Raw genomic sequence first — 16,361 nt, forward strand, 5'->3', positions numbered from 1 at the left:
GGATTTCCGGCTCTACGACCGATGAAAAATGCAACTTTTATACAACTACAAATATCTTTAGTTTTACTTTAAATTTTGTCCTGAAAGAGTTTTCATATATAGATCTAGTTTCTGCCGTTCTTCTGACATAAAAAGACCTTTGGTTTAATAAGTTATTAAGATGTTTTCAACAATATTACTAGGGCGTTCACCGATTCCAACATGGGCGACCCTTTTGGAAACGCAACACTTGGGTTGACCCGATTGACAGACTGGTTATATTCCAACAGGGTCTGAGATGGGATCATGGGATCCTGATTGCCAGGATCAGGTTTTCAAGGGAAACTATTATGTTTAGTATGTCACCTATGCACATATTTAATAAGTCAATATTGACTTATTAAATTTGCGAGAATGGGTTGCCTTATGAGGATATTCTCAAGAACACGAGAATGAATAAATTGCAAAGCTCCAGGTACCTCATGCCAATGAGTCTGAATGGTGTGATAACTGGGCATTCGGTGATGTGGTGTGGGAGATCATGCCCCAGTTCCTGCTCACAGAGTTTGTGCCTGGAGTGCTGAGGAGTAACAAAGATAAAGTTGAATTAGACTTAGGTATCCCCATCTCTGCTGTCAAAACTATAACGTTCCAAATACTCAGGTCTGATAGGAAAGAAATTACCGACTCCCAACGACCTGAAAGCACTAGTATAAAAAGTTATGATTTGTTCAGGTCTGAAACCTATATTTATGGGCATTACAAAATGTCCACCAGACTGTGCGACACAGTGGTTGCCAGGATCAGGTTGGGTTATCGTTACCTGTGGCAGGTGGCTACCGTTACCTGTGGCAGGTGGCTACCGTTACCTGTGGCAGGTGGCTACCGTTACCTGTGGCAGGTGGCTACCGTTACCTGTGGCAGGTGGCTACCGTTACCTGTGGCAGGTGGCTACCGTTACCTGTGGCAGGTGGCTACCGTTACCTGTGGCAGGTGGCTACCGTTACCTGTGGCAGGTGGCTACAGGTGACGGGTCTCTCAATCCAATTCTGACGCTACAGATACATGATTACACAGTTATATAATTCCTGCTCCTCATTTGATCTTCGTTTACCTGTCATTTTAAATTAACCCCCCCTATCTGTCTTATATATCTCTCTTTTATAAGTTCTCTCTGTGTCTCTCTCTTTAACATGTCCTCTCTCTCTCTCTCCTGACGCTGTAGGAGCACTGACCGGTCAAACAATAACATTGTTCTAAGGGAGGAGAAATCTGGTGAAGGTCAGTTACAGAAGTCCTTTGACGTTTCTCCTGCCACGCTGTACGATGACCCCGGCCAGTCTGATCCCAGCTGTATGTACCAACACCTTTGGTGCGCATGATTTGAACACCTTTGGTATCCGTATGGTGTGTATTCACCTAGTTGTGCTTGCGGGGGTTGAGCTCTGCTCTTTGGGTCCGCCTCTCAACTGTCAATCAACTGTTTCTAACTACTACTACTATTTTTTAACACCACACACACACCAGGAAGCAGCCCATGACAGCTGACTAACTCCCAGGTACCTATTTACTGCTAGGTAACAGGAGCATAGGGTGAAAGAAACTCTGCCCATTGCTTCTCGCCGGCGCCAGGGATCGAATCCAGGACCACATAATCACGTGACCAGCGTGCTGTCCGCTCGGTCACCGGCTCCCTTCACACACATTGTGTGCGTGTGTGTGTGTGTGTTGACTCTGAGGGGCTAAATACACACAACACACGTAAAGTAACAGGGAACGAGCAACATGAAATCAGTTGAGGAAGTGTTTGTCATATTTTGCTGAAATAACAACCCCAGAGGAAGGACTCGACCCGTCGCTCTGTGAAGCGGTAAGGCGACACCCTGAAGTATGATGATACAGACGACTCTATGTGATGAAGCAGACTCTTCGTGATGAAGCAGACTCTTCGTGCTGAAGCAGACTGTAGAGTGAAAGGATTGTAGCGTATGTTTTGAGCATCCGAGTATCGTTGATATTCTTTTCCTACATGGGGTCTCATGTTTACTGTGAGCTGGTGCCTCACTCCCAGGGAAAGTGGTGTGTGTGGGGCTCTGGTAATGATGGGGTGACTTGCAGAGCCACCCAGAGGCGCACACACACGTGCGTCAGACCCCCCCCCCACACACACGAGGCCTAGCTGACGGCTGAGTGGACAATGCTCGGGATTCGTAGTCCTAGGATCTGGGGATCGATCCCAGCGGAGGCGGAAACAAATGGGCAGAATTTCTTTCATCCTGATGATCCTCTTCACCTAGCAGCAAATAGGTATCTGGGAGTTAGACAGCTGCTACGGGCTTCTTCATGTGTGTGTGTGTGTGTGTGTGTGTGTGTGTGTGTGTACTCACCTATATGTACTCACCTATATGTGCTTGCAGGATCGAGCATTGACTCTTGGATCCCGCCTTTCGAGCATCGGTTGTTTACAGCAATGACTCCTGTCCCATTTCCCTATCATACCTGGTTTTAAAATTATGAATAGTATTTGCTTCCACAACCTGTTCCTGAAGTGCATTCCATATCCCCACTACTCTCACGCTAAAAGAAAACTTCCTTACATCTCTGTGACTCATCTGAGTTTCAAGCTTCCATCCATGTCCTCTCGTTCTGTTACTATTCCGTGTGAACATTTCGTCTATGTCCACTCTGTCAATTCCTCTGAGTATCTTATACGTTCCTATCATGTCCCCCCTCTCCCTTCTTCTTTCTAGTGTCGTAAGGCACAGTTCCCTCAGGCGCTCTTCATACCCCATCCCTCGTAGCTCTGGGACGAGTCTCGTTGCAAACCTCTGAACCTTTTCCAGTTTCATTATATGCTTCTTCAGATGGGGACTCCATGATGAGGCGGCATACTCTAAGACTGGCCTTACGTAGGCAGTGTAAAGCGCCCTAAATGCCTCCTTACTTAGGTTTCTGAATGATGTTCTAACTTTTGCCAGTGTAGAGTACGCTGCTGTCGTTATCCTATTAATATGTGCCTCAGGAGATAGATTAGGTGTTACGTCCACCCCCAGGTCTCTTTCACGCGTCGTTACAGGTAGGCTGTTCCCCTTCATTGTGTACTGTCCCTTTGGTCTCCTTTTGTGTGTGTGTGTGTGTGTGTGTGTGTGTGTGTGTGTGTGTGTGTGTGTGTGTGTGTGGAAAAAATCAGTTGATTGATTGACAGTTGAGAGGTAGGCCCAAAGAGCCAGAACTCAACCCCCGCAAACACAACTAGACGAGTACAAATAGATGACAAGGAGCTGGGATAGGACGAAGGGAAGGAACGCTGCCCATGGGGAACACAGAGCGCCAGGGGATTCACAGGAGGCATCTCCCGTCACGCAGGGTGCCCTCGCACCTCCACAGATCTCCAGTATCATCTATTGATACTGGTAATGGCTCAAGAGGGCCACCACTTACGGGCTATTCATGCCCGTGCTACCTTTTGGGTGGCTTAATCCTCATCAATCAATCACAAGAAAATCAACACCGGAACAATGGACTACGTAACGAATAAACTTAAAGAAGCTCAAGAAAAATTCCTACCACCACTAAGGGTTAAAGGAAGAAGACGAGCATTAGCTCATAGTTCAACCGACAGTGGCTGGAGGCGAAGGAAGACATAAAGACAACATCTAAGAAATTCAGAGAACACAGAAGGAAATCACAGACACCAGCAGCGTAGCGGAGAAGCAGTACGGGAATGACACCGCCCACAAGGCCAAGTCTCGGCCTTAACTGTTCCATAGTCACATTAGAATCACGATGACTGGACGACCAGGAGATGACACTTGACAAAGGGGAGGAAAGACGCTACGGAGAATGATAAGGAGGTATGCGAGGAACTTAATAAATGTCCCCCAGGAAGTATTCAAGCTTGAGCCTAATCTGCCACTAGAGCCGAGAACCCAAACCGAACGGGCAGGCCAGAAGAGGCAAGAAAACAACTACAGGAACCTAAGATGATAAAAGCTGTAGAAGAATATCATCTTAAATACTAAAGCAGGCAGCTGAAGCATTTCGCAATCCCCCCCCCCTTGTCATAATATTTTATTTCAAGAAACGAAACTTCCATACGACTGGAAAACGGCTAATGTGGTACCAGTCAACAAGAAAGGGACAAGACAAGAACGAATTGAAAAACTGTAAAACTTTTGCCTTATTTAAAAGCAAAACCAAAAAGTACCTAACTTCATCTTCTTAGTTTCCTACACTGAGCTTTAAATTTGCTCTGTACCTAGTGTTACCCAATCTCCTAATTTTTATGTAATATCAAACAACCTTATCATTGTGTTCATTGCTGTCTTCTTTTATGTGCTAGCCATATGCTGTATTGTGACTACCAATTTTTGTCAACTACCATTCAAGCTGTCATTGCAATCAATCTTATATTGTTTCTGCTGTATTGTGCCTACCAATTTGTTGTCAACTACCATTTTAAGCTGTCATTGCAATCAATCTTAGCTACCTATGTGCTTTAATATACTGTACCTACAATTTTCTCTCATCTTCTTCTTTTTTTTTCATTTCATGTAATCTGTTATCATTTTTTTGTCTATAAATTTTGCAAGTATTTACCTCCTTAAAATTTTCTTAGATTAAGGACCTGCCCGAAACGCTGCGCGTGCTAGTGGCTTTACAAGACTGTAATTACCATATTTGTATCCTCACATTCCTTATGTACATTCTTGTATATGCATAAATAAATAAATAAAAATAAATAAATAAATAAACGTTACACCACAGACCTGTATCTACGACTAAACCTGTATCACTAACAAGTGTCCCCTGCAGGTTGCGAGAGACTGATCCAAAGCAGACTAGTAGAACATTTACAGTACCTCAATTTAGTCCCCAAATTCCAGCACATATTTAGCAAAGGAAACTCCTGCTCGACAAACTTATTGAAGTTCTACATTAAGATGACAGAAACCAAACAAGAGAATGATGGGCAGACTAAAACTCACTTCGTGTCAACTAGCCCCGTCTCACGTTCCTTGAGCAACCATTCTCATATAATTACACTCGTGAAGGAGGTTAGAGTACTTCCAGATTGAAATTTTACCCCCATCCATATGGCCATGGAAAATGACAGACAATATGATCCTCACCCTCAAGCAGCACAGAACGCTTCAGACAAAACATTTTTGACGTGTGCCTAACTGAATAGTGATTCCAGATATGGTTCTTACCAATCACTGACGACTTTCTGAATTCCATGACGAAATATAATTGCATTTTTTTTTGCCTGTTCAGGTTGGTAATGGGTGAGAGTGGAACGAAGGGCGGGCCGTGGCAGCTGGCATATGAGGACTGTGCCAGTCTCCAGCCGGGGCGACCCGCCCAGCACGACTTCCAGCCGGGGCGACCCGCCCAGCACGACTTCCAGCCGGGGCGACCCGCCCAGCACGACTTCCAGCCGGGGCGACCCGCCCAGCACGACTTCCAGCCGGGGCGACCCGCCCAGCACGACTTCCAGCCGGGGCGACCCGCCCAGCACGACTTCCAGCCGGGACGACCCGCCCAGCACGACTTCCAGCCGGGGCGACCCGCCTAGCACGACTTCCAGCCGGGGCGACCCGCCTAGCACGACTTCCAGCCGGGGCGACCCGCCCAGCACGACTTCCAGCCGGGGCGACCCGCCCAGCACGACTTCCAGCCGGGGCGACCCGCCCAGCACACGTCCAGCCGGGGCGACCCGCCCAGCACACGTCCAGCCGGGGCGACCCGCCCAGCACGACTTCCAGCCGGGGCGACCCGCCCAGCACACGTCCAGCCGAGGAGGTTGGAAGTAACATCAGGTAGTGATGAAGGGAAGGTGGGGGAATGTGGTGAAGGGCGGAAAATGTGTAAATAGATAAAGTGTTGAAGGTTGAGTGTAGTGAAAATGCTTACAGTAAAGATACTGTGTAGTGAAGATATGACCCCAATCACCAGGGGCAACGCCGGGTATCCCCCGCTAGTAGACATTATATGTCAATATAATGATTGGAATCGCCAGCTGCAACCATGTTGTACCATCGTACAGATTCACTGATTTGTTCTTCTCTCCTCCTTTCCTCAGTAACCTTGTCACGGTGATGTTGCCTGACAATACCTCTAATTTGTAGAAGAGTCTTGGGTATGAAGTATTCAATATGGTCTCCTTCAACGCCTTCAGCAGCCAGCACATCTGCTCATTCATTCCCACATATTCCAACATGGGAGGAGATCCATAGAAATTTTACGACTCTTCCCTGATTGGTTAGTATTCTCACAGCTCTCTTGATTTTAGCGACTATCGCAAGATTTTCTGCACTATTTTTACTAAAGGCTTTGTAGCGCTGCTTTTGAATCAGTGCAGATCACGGCATCATTAGTGTTTCGTTCAAGGACTCTTAACGCCATAACGATGACAGTTAACTCCACTAGCGTTGAAGAGGCTTAGTTCTCAATACGTGCTTGTTCTCCATTTCCGAATTGAAAGGCATTATTCCTAATTGCAGTGTATGCTGCACCAGCCCTGACATTGACAGGGTTAGATGACCCATCAGTGTAGATTTGATTTAACTCATTTCCGGCTTCTTTATAGATTTCCTCAAGACAATTGTGCCTCATTTCTTGTGGTACCATGTTGGACTTATTCGTTGCCATTTCATTGATGAAATCCTGCATGGGTCATCCTCCCAGGGAGGTAACCTCTCTACAGGCAGGAGCTCAAGCAGGTGAAGCTCTTCGAGGTAGCAGACTGATCTGTGATGCCATTTTTTTGCTTCTCCTGTTTCCCCCTGAAAGTAGCACAGAACTCAGTTTTTTCTTAGCAATATCATTGTAATGGGAATCTCTGGCTAAATTGCAAACTTAGCATTCAGTTCCTTAATACATCTTGCCTGAAACGCTCTGCGAGTTAGTTGCCTTGAAGGCATATACCAATTTGTGCAGAAAATCTGCACTTACACAATCCTATTGCATCATCTTCTGTACGCAAAGTTATAAACACAAAATCAATTTATAAAATTTACAAAACACTACCCTTTTTATTTTATTTTTCACTCGAGTGATATTAATTCAGTGAGACGTGGCAGTCAGAGCCTTGTGCCCTGACCAGTTGAGCTTCTCCTTTGGATTCAGTGTGGGAAATAAACCATGCAGTGTCTGTCCTGTACACAATGTCTTTCCTGTACACTTTCGATCTCGAACCCATTGTTGATGTGACGACTTATACTGAATTTTGTAACTAGCTCATCAAGATTGTAACTTGCTTAGCTAAATGAATTGTGGGGTTCAGTCCCTGAGCCCATTATGTGCCTCTGTAACCCTTTCCACCACCGCCCACATGATGGGTATGGGGTGCATAATAAATGAACTAAATTAAACTGTACACTTGAGGGAAATATCACCTAAAACCAAAACATGCATTGTTATCCTTCTCCAAGATGTGAAACCATATACATAACTGTGCATCTTGTAGTAGCAGGCATCCATCAGTCTCAGGAGACTATGGAGTTGGGCTCTGGTTGTCGGTCTGGAGTGACCTCTTGATAACCGAATCTGCGAGTGATTGATTGATTGATGAAGATTAAGCCACCCAAAAGGTGACATGGGCATGAATAGCCTGTAAGTGGTGGCCCTTTGGAGCCATTACCAGTATCATTAGCTGATACTTGAGATCTGTGGAGGTGCGACTGCACCCTACGGAGAGGTCGTGACCTCTCCCTGCGAGCGAGCATCACTCGCAGTAATATAAGATAGGATTGCGTGTACGAAATGACGTCCCTCACAAATAAACACATTAGGATCGTCGAGACAGCTGGGATAAAGAGACGTACGATTAGCTCAGATATATAATCATCTGTCCACAGGTAAATTAATGTTGAATATGCATGTGGGTCTTAATAACAATCCGCAAAATATATTAAAATTAACGAGGTGGCATTGCGTGTACGATAACATTTCATTCAGGCAAGGATTATTATTATTGCCTGATTACCCATGAACAAACCAAACATTGTATTGACCGATACCAGTAGCCTTATTTAAGTGTCCCACAGTTTGATATATTTTACATATTTACTAGTCAAATTTTAAGGCTAGACAATTTTTATCTGCGGGAGATTTTGTGAGCAGAATACAGTTGGTATACCGTATTCCGCTCACAATATCAGTTATTGTTGTTGTTTTAGATTCAGCTACTCGGAACCAAAAGTTCTAAGTATCAAGGGCTATGGTGAGCTCGTAGTGAACTTACAAAATCAGAATACAAATACATGCATACCCCCTTTAACTGACGCTAAGCTAGTTAAAGTAAATTCCTCATAATAATAATAAATAATAATAATAGCGCTAACAACAAAAACGTTAATGATCACCAAGGAAGGATTCTACAGATTGTTTCCACCGTAGATCACGTTTCTTCAGTAATCTCATTTCATTTTAGTGCGGGAAGAGGATACAACACATAACTAAGAAAGTCTCTAAAACAGTTGGTATACTCTCCAAAATCAGATATTATGTTCCTAACTCTGCTCTCATCTCTCTATATTATGCACTAATCTACCCCTATCTCAACTATGGTATCTGTGCATGGGGTTCAACTACTGCAAACCACCTCAAGTCCATCATCACCCAGCAAAAATCTGCTATCAGAATAATATCAAATTCTGCTTTCAGACAACACACAGCCCCCTTGTTTAACTCCCTAAACATGCTAAACATAATCTCACTCCACAAATTCTCTTGTGTCAACTACATTTACAAAACCCTGCTCTTAAATGCAAATCCTTGTCTGAAACTCTTCTTGGACAGATGTAATAGGACCCATTATCACCACACCAGAAATAAATATCTCTTTGATATCCCCAGAGTTAAACTTAATCTGTGTAAACGCTCTATGCAAATAAAGGGACCCAGTTTATGGGACTCACTCCCTACTGAATTGAAAAGCTGTCCAACTTTTACATCATTCAAAATCAATACTAAAAAGTACCTAATTTCATCTTCATAGTTTTTCACTTTTTGCCTTAAAATTGCACTGTATCAATTACCCAATCTCCCAACCTTTATGTTCCCAATTTGAACATCTTTACCATTGTGATCATTGCTGTTTTCTTATATGTGCTGCCAATCTGTTGTATGGTGTTTATAAATCTTGTTTATCTGTATCTTTTGCTACCCAGTCTCCCAATCTTTATGTACCCAATCTGAACATCTTTACCATTTTGATCATTGCTGTCTTATATGTGCTGTCAACCTGCTGTATGGTGTCTATTAACCTTGTTTAAATTACTAATCAAGCTGTCAATGTAATCAATCAGAGCTTTAATATAACAATGTGCTTTAATATACCTACTTATCTCTCTCATCTCATTTTTCTCTTGTAATGTATCTTTATCATTTATCAATTCTGATTGAAATTACCTACTTAAAATTATCTGCTAGATTAAGGACCTGCCCGAAACGCTGTGTGTACTAGTGGCTTTACAAGAATGTAAATACTGTACTATCCAATGTATTCTCACAAACCCAATGTACCTTCTTGTATATATATAAATTAATTAATAAATAAATAAATAAATAAAGGATCCCACACATTCACATACACACAACACTCAAAGAAAACGTTGCTTAGAAATCGAAAATCGAATCATAAACTAAAAAAAAAAAAAAAAAAATTTTGCTCCATAAAACCCTTCAGAAAACCTAACCATAAATAAAGACAATGCCAAACAGACACAAACCTTAACAACGGCCAGTTATGGTAAATTCTGGCAGACGGGTTTGCTTTAAAGGCTCGTCGTCTATCAACAGAATTAACACGCCTGAAAAACTCACCCACTCTTAGCTGGGCAACGGTCAGTCCTGCCCTACATGGGCGGCTGAGGATATAGGTTGGCAGGTGGGTGTGCCAGTGGGCTTTGTGATCATATGGGGTACCACCCGGCTGTGTTAAAAGGTTCACTCTGAAGCTTTAGCCATCTTCGACCGCCAAGTTTCTTATGTAATGTTTACAATACAAACGTCAGTTATATTTCCAAGATCAAGTTATACAATACAATACAATACAATTTTATTTAGGTAAGGTACATACATACAATAAATTTTTACAAGGATTGGTTGACTTATAGGTAGAGCTAGTACATACAATTCCTAAAGCCACTATTACGCAAAGCGTTTCGGGCATGATAAACTTAAATGACAAGCTTAATACTAATTGAGCATAATGAGTAGAATGAAAACAAGAAATGAAAACATAGATGAAAAAGCAGCACAAATACAATTATGTCGACAAACAGCGCTCTTTAAAGAAAAAACAGACATTGGTTGACAATAGAAGGGTAAGGTAGGTTACAGGGAATATATTAGGTATAGCTTCGCTTTTAACTTAAACTGGTTGAGAGAGGTACAGTCTTTAACATGGTTGGGAAGGTCATTCCACATTCTGGGCCCCTTGATTTGTAGAGCATTTCTAGTTTGATTAAGTCGTACTCTAGGAATATCAAAACTGTATTTACTTCTGGTGTGGTGCTCATGGGTTCTGTTACAACCTTCTATGAAGCTTGTCTATACAGTATACCTAGGTCATAAAAGTATTTGTGTGTACGTCTGATAACATACTCCTTGTGAAGGAGGAAATGTATATGTTTACCTCTCAGAATGTTTGGCAATATGTTTATTTGTGATGTGTGTCTATGTATATATTAACACGTTGTACTGAATGGGGTGAGAATAGCTTGAGCTACCTCATCCCTTTGTGTGTATTTTACCTCAATAAACTTATTTCAATTTCAATTTCTATGAAGCTTTTGAGATCAGGATTGGCATTATAGTTTAGCGTTTTATATATGTATAATACACATGAGAGAATGTGCAGTGACTTAATGTCTAACATATTCAGAGATTTGAGTTGGGGTACCGAGTGATGTCTGGGGCCAGAATTGGATATTGTCCTAATAGCAGCTTTGTGTTGAGTAATTAGAGGACGTAAGTGATTTTGGGTAGTAGAGCCCCAAGCACAAATACCATAGTTGAGATATGGATAGATAAGGGAGTAATAGAGAGTCACCAGGGCAGGGCGTGGTACATAATATCTGATCTTAGAAAGAATGCCCACAGTTTTTGAAACTTTTTTTGATATGTTTAGAATGTGTCCCTGGAAATTCAGCTTGTGGTCAATGAGAATGCCAAGGAATTTGCCATCTAATTTGTTACAAATTTGGGTATTGTTTATTTTGAGATTTATTTGATTAGAGGATTTATTGCCAAACAGAATATAGAAAGTTTTGTCAATGTTAAGGGTGAGTTTGTTGGCAGTTAGCCACAGATGGACTTTATTTAGCTCAGTATTTACTGTGGCATTTAGAGCAAGGGGATCAGGACTGGAGTAAATTATTACCAATTCCGTCGAATGGAAATTTTGCCGCTGAATTATCCAAGTTTTGTGCTACATTTAGACATCCTGTGTATACACGGACGGTAACACAAAAACACTGGGTTACACAAAAGTAAAGCACTGCATGGTAACACAAAAGTAAACCACTGGGTAACACACAAGCACGGGATAACAAAAGTAAAGCACTGGGTAACAAAACAATAAACAACTGGGGTAACACAAAACCACTGAGTAACACAAAAGTAAAGCACTGGGTTACACAAAAACACCGGGATGCACAAAGCACTGGCTTGCACTAAACTCTGGACTCTACAAATGCACTGAGTTACCGGTACACCTATATCGTCCAGTCCGTCCTCGTAAACAATGACAAAATGCTCGTCAACCCAGTTCCCAAACACCTGCTAATGACTGAAAAGCAATTTACTCATGATTCCCAAATGATTACTTTCAACATTTTATCGAACAGTGCTTCGGTCTCTTCCTGTGTTCCTAATCGCACCTCTTTAAATGCTTCACGAACGTACGGCAAATGCACCATCCCATCCTTATATTCACGGGGTTAATGCTCGTTTCACAATTGCTGATTTTCGAACTTTTCTCCAACACTGCTTCGGTCGCCTCGTCTATTCGAATCTCCTTTCTAAATGCTTCATCCACCAACAGTAAATACAAACAATTGCCGACACAACCAAAACACCCATCTTAGGTCTAATTTTATATCAATTAACTTAATTCGAGGAAACTTCATTCTGGGTTATACTGTACATTAAAATTAGCGAATGTTTCCCTGGTTACAGAACGGCTAAGATGGTTCTTCATGGGAATGTGCCTTCTTCTCTCGTGCTTGCTGGCTTTACGGTCTGCTTCTCCTACCGTGGGCAGACTCGGACGTGTTTTAAATGTGGCCATGTTGGACATTTGGCTGCTGCCTGGGACACTCGGGTGTATGATCGGGTAAATATGTTTCATGAAGCGGATTTTCCTCCCTTGCCCGAGCGTGAGGATGTCTTGGTTGTGGATGATGCCCCGTGTGAGAGTACGGCCGCGGTGATGGGTGCCGCTCCAGTTAGTGCGGTTGGTGGTGTTTTTATTATTAGTTTTATTATTTTCTACCACAGACGTGGCCACACATTTACAATGCTAACTAGGATATATGCGTTTTCTTCTGTCCTCCATAGACAGGGTTAGAGATCAGTTAAACATATAGTTCAGGGATTTATTGAACAATCGACGACAGAAGGTGATTCGGTACTTTTAAAATGCTAAGCTAACCTACATACGTAAATACATAGATACAGATTTACGTAAATTAGCCGAGTACACACACACCCGGCCGAGGCGGAAAGAAATGGAGTTTCTTTCACCCAATTAACTTAGTAGTAAATATGTACAGACCTTGGAGTTAGATAGATACGGGCTGCTTCCTGAGGATGTGTGTGTAATTACCTAAGTGTAATTACTGTATAGGATGAGCTACGCTCGTGGTGTCCAGTCTTCCCAATACTCTTTGTCATGACGTTTTGAAACTACTGACGGTTTTGACTTTTGGCGATCTACTACTCTGTTTGCAAAAGAAAAATCTTCTAATATGTTTTCGGCATCTTTGTTTCCTTAGCTTGAATGTAGTGTCCTCTTGTTCTTAAAGTTGCTGGCTTCAGGAATTCCTCTTTGTCAATTTGGTCGAAACCTGTTAGTATTTTGTACGTGGTGATCATATCACCTATTTTTCTTCTATCTTCTAGTTTTGGCATGTTTAACGCCTCTAGTCTCTCCTCGTAACTCTTGTTTTTTGTTTTTTTTTTAGTTTAGGAAGCCATTTTGTAGCATTCCGTTACACTATTTCCAGTTTATTGATGTTGTTCTTAAGATTTGGGCACCAAATTGGAATATACAACTACTGCATATTCCAATTTTGGTCTCGCAAAAGTTTAAGTATTTCAACATACATATAATTAAAAGCAAGTCTGAGTTTGGAAAGCGACGCCGCTTCTCTCACAATGTTCTTTGTGTTCCTCTGGCGATAGTTTTTATTTATTTATTTACACGAGTCCTTATATTCTTGTACAGCCACTAGCACGCGTTGCGTTTCGGGCAGGTATCCTATGTTCCCCGGAATACGACCCCACTAAATAGTTTAACAATACACAATCAACTTTATACAATATTATTGTTAATACTATTAACGCGTTTCTTGTTTTTAACTATTTACTGTATGTATGTACTGCATATATAAGGGCGCATCTCTGCAGAGACTCTGCATCTTTAATAGTATGCCACTGTCTGCTCACTTCTTTGTGTAAGTGTCGCCTCTATAGTATTCTTAGTTAGAGCAGTGCTCACTACTGAGATAAGGCGCGTGATATCACTCACTAACGTGGGCTGGACATCCGTTGTTTATTCTCAGAAAGGAAATTACTCACGGTTGGTATGAGCCTAGCTAGCGGCAGGACTTGTCCAGTATTGTCTCTCCGATGCTCTCGTCGCTACCGCCATGATGGTCAGTTTATTCTCACACAGTGTTCTCATAAACTTAAGACGCAGTTTTAGGCTTGATTAGCGTGCCAGGAGAGATGTCTGGAGTCGTGTATCCAGACGACTCTTTGCCAAGCTTTTATTTGTTATAATTGATGTCAACTGTCTAGCGTTGCCGTTCCTGGCCGGGGATGAGGCACACGGTGACTGATAAGTCAAAGTGCTTCGGGTATCGCCTAATTTATTAGTCCACTACGGGCTCACCATAGCCCGTGTTACTTGGAACTTTTGTTCAGAGTTGCTGAATCTAAAACAACAGCAGCATAATAGTCTGTACATCAATTTCATATTTTCTAACGATAGGCTACTTGATGCTAAATGCGTATTAGGTACCTCCAAATGATTATAATCTTGTGTCACTTCTTGCACAGTTAGTTAGGCGCTTTCTTTAAAACGTGTGATTTTCCTATCATAAGGCTATACCATAGTGTTGTAATGTGAAAATGTCTGTTCAATACGATTTTTTTTTACAGAGGTAAGTAGAGGAATAGACGACTTATGACTCGTGTTAGCAAGCTGAGAGATTTCGCTTCCCATATAGTTTATGGTAAACCTTACCCACCAGTTTTCCCTGGAACACGATCCGCCAATCGGTTAAAAACCAGGCACCCAATTACTGCTGGGTGAACAGAGGCGAACAGTTAAAAACTAACGCCTAGACAATTTCTTGTCGGAGATCTTTATATATAAATTTTCAAAGGTTTGTCAATGTTTAATAGTGCCAAAATTGTGTGTATTTTACAACTGTATATGCTCTATTGGTATATTTTACATACACACACACACATATAGCCGGCTTTACACATTGAGGCCCTACGCTTTTTTGGGAAACTGTAGAGGTCTTATTTGGCAATTGTTAATAGAGCATAAAGCTATGTTTAGGAATTATAGAGCTCTGAAATTAGCAGCTTTAGATAAGACATAGGTGGGTTTTTGACCAAATGATTTAGTAAAAGGGGGAGGAACAAAATGATGGAAAGCGGAATTTTTTTCTTGTTAATTTATGTTAGATCGTGCAAGTAACAAAAAGTGTTTCCTGGTTGTGTCCCGTGGGTGCTTTCAATAGTTTTAATGTGATCGACTGTTACTGAAATACATTAAATGCCCCTGAACATTTAGGGAGGTCCGGAACTGGGCGGTGTTGTTACAGTTCATGTTTAGATAAATGAAAGCACAACACACACACTCAAGTGTACTCTATACCTCTAGAACTCTGAAGCAAAATTCTAATCCTGACAAACGTTTCTTAGAGGACTGCAAGATAACCTATAGACACTACACGTGAGACACGTTGATATTCAAATAGCATAACTCGATCAAAACAGAAATGCCATGCAAATCTGAGCCCTAAATTGTGGAATGACTTCCCAAATGCAATTAAATGTTGTACTTATCTTACCCAATTTAAAAAGAGAAGCAAAGAAGTACCTAATTACTATTATGTATAGACGTTTATGTGTTAAATCATGTAGCATAAATCTCACGTATTTCTTCATCCTAATTAAGACAATTTGTTTACTGTTATTATGAATATTAAATACTGTACAAGTAATGTTATTACAGTTACCAATAAAGGTACAGATTCTAAAATACAGTAGTTTATACTTTTCATCATTAAGTATATCACTTTAGAAAATATATAATTTACTAAATTCCTATAAAAAATACTTTGTCAGTTTATAATCTCATACAGTATTAAGCCTTGCCAAAAATATAAAACTCAATTCACTCATTAAGTTATACCCGAAAAGCTCCCCGTAATTAGTGGCTTAATAAAGTATACAAATACTGTATCCTCTGTATTTTGTATAATTAAAATATAGGAAGGGAGTACCACCTCTGGCTGGAAGAAGGGGACCCTTACCCTCGGAGGAAACCACACATAACGCATTAGAGGGAATGTTTAGGTCAAAATTGTATTTTTATATATACAAATATTAATATAATTTCAATCACTCACGTACATTAGAACATATTCTCACACTCTACCCACAGTTTGCCAAAATTCAAAAGTATTAAATCCATCTGAACATTCTTATCGGCTCAGTTGCCGATAAGAATGTGCCGACAGTTATTGTCGTAGATTCAGCTACTCGGAACAAAAAATTCTAAGCAGCACGGTCTATGGTGAGCCCGTAAAATAACCTGCTAGCAATAGACATTCTTGTTATCCCTAGGGAACGAGGATCGGTGTGTGGTGGGTGGTGGTGCTGGCGGTGGTGGTGGTGGCGGTGCTGGGGCAAGACTGCACACAAATGAGGCAAGAATGTCGGCTTAAAACCAGCAAGACGGTACTGGACAACCAGGAGATGGTCTCCCTTAACGTCTCCTGCTACTGCAAGAAGGGCGAAGTATGTTCACCCATATTACTTGGTTCTTTAAATATTATATATATTTACACATAACTGTGTGTGTAAATCACGAAAATTAACAAGAGATGAAAAATGTGACAGTATCA

The 16,361-nt window shown here is 41.6% G+C and overlaps 1 protein-coding gene and 1 long non-coding RNA gene across 3 annotated transcripts in view; one reads left to right on the forward strand and one right to left on the reverse strand.

Annotated features, from left to right (window-relative positions):
- The window catches only part of LOC138371415 (uncharacterized), a 45,930-nt gene that overhangs the window by 8,890 nt on the left and 20,679 nt on the right, over positions 1 to 16,361 (reverse strand). The window contains exon 1 of one of the 2 annotated variants that reach the window (XR_011230453.1): positions 459 to 473. The exons of the other annotated variant lie outside the window; for it this stretch is intronic. This is a non-coding gene — a long non-coding RNA (uncharacterized lncRNA). Of the gene's footprint in view, positions 1 to 458; positions 474 to 16,361 lie in introns of those variants that run through there. 2 annotated transcript variants of the gene reach the window in all.
- LOC123768471 (uncharacterized) overlaps positions 13,723 to 16,361 on the forward strand; it is a 28,316-nt gene continuing 25,677 nt past the window's right edge. Inside the window, exons 1-2 of the mRNA XM_069336231.1 lie at positions 13,723 to 13,868; positions 16,081 to 16,254. Coding sequence (XP_069192332.1) covers positions 13,863 to 13,868; positions 16,081 to 16,254 — 180 coding nt within the window. The 5' untranslated portion in view covers positions 13,723 to 13,862. The remainder of the gene's footprint in view (positions 13,869 to 16,080; positions 16,255 to 16,361) is intronic.

The sequence above is a fragment of the Procambarus clarkii genome, chromosome 35 (genome assembly GCF_040958095.1).
Source record: "Procambarus clarkii isolate CNS0578487 chromosome 35, FALCON_Pclarkii_2.0, whole genome shotgun sequence".
Taxonomy (NCBI): domain Eukaryota; kingdom Metazoa; phylum Arthropoda; class Malacostraca; order Decapoda; family Cambaridae; genus Procambarus; species Procambarus clarkii.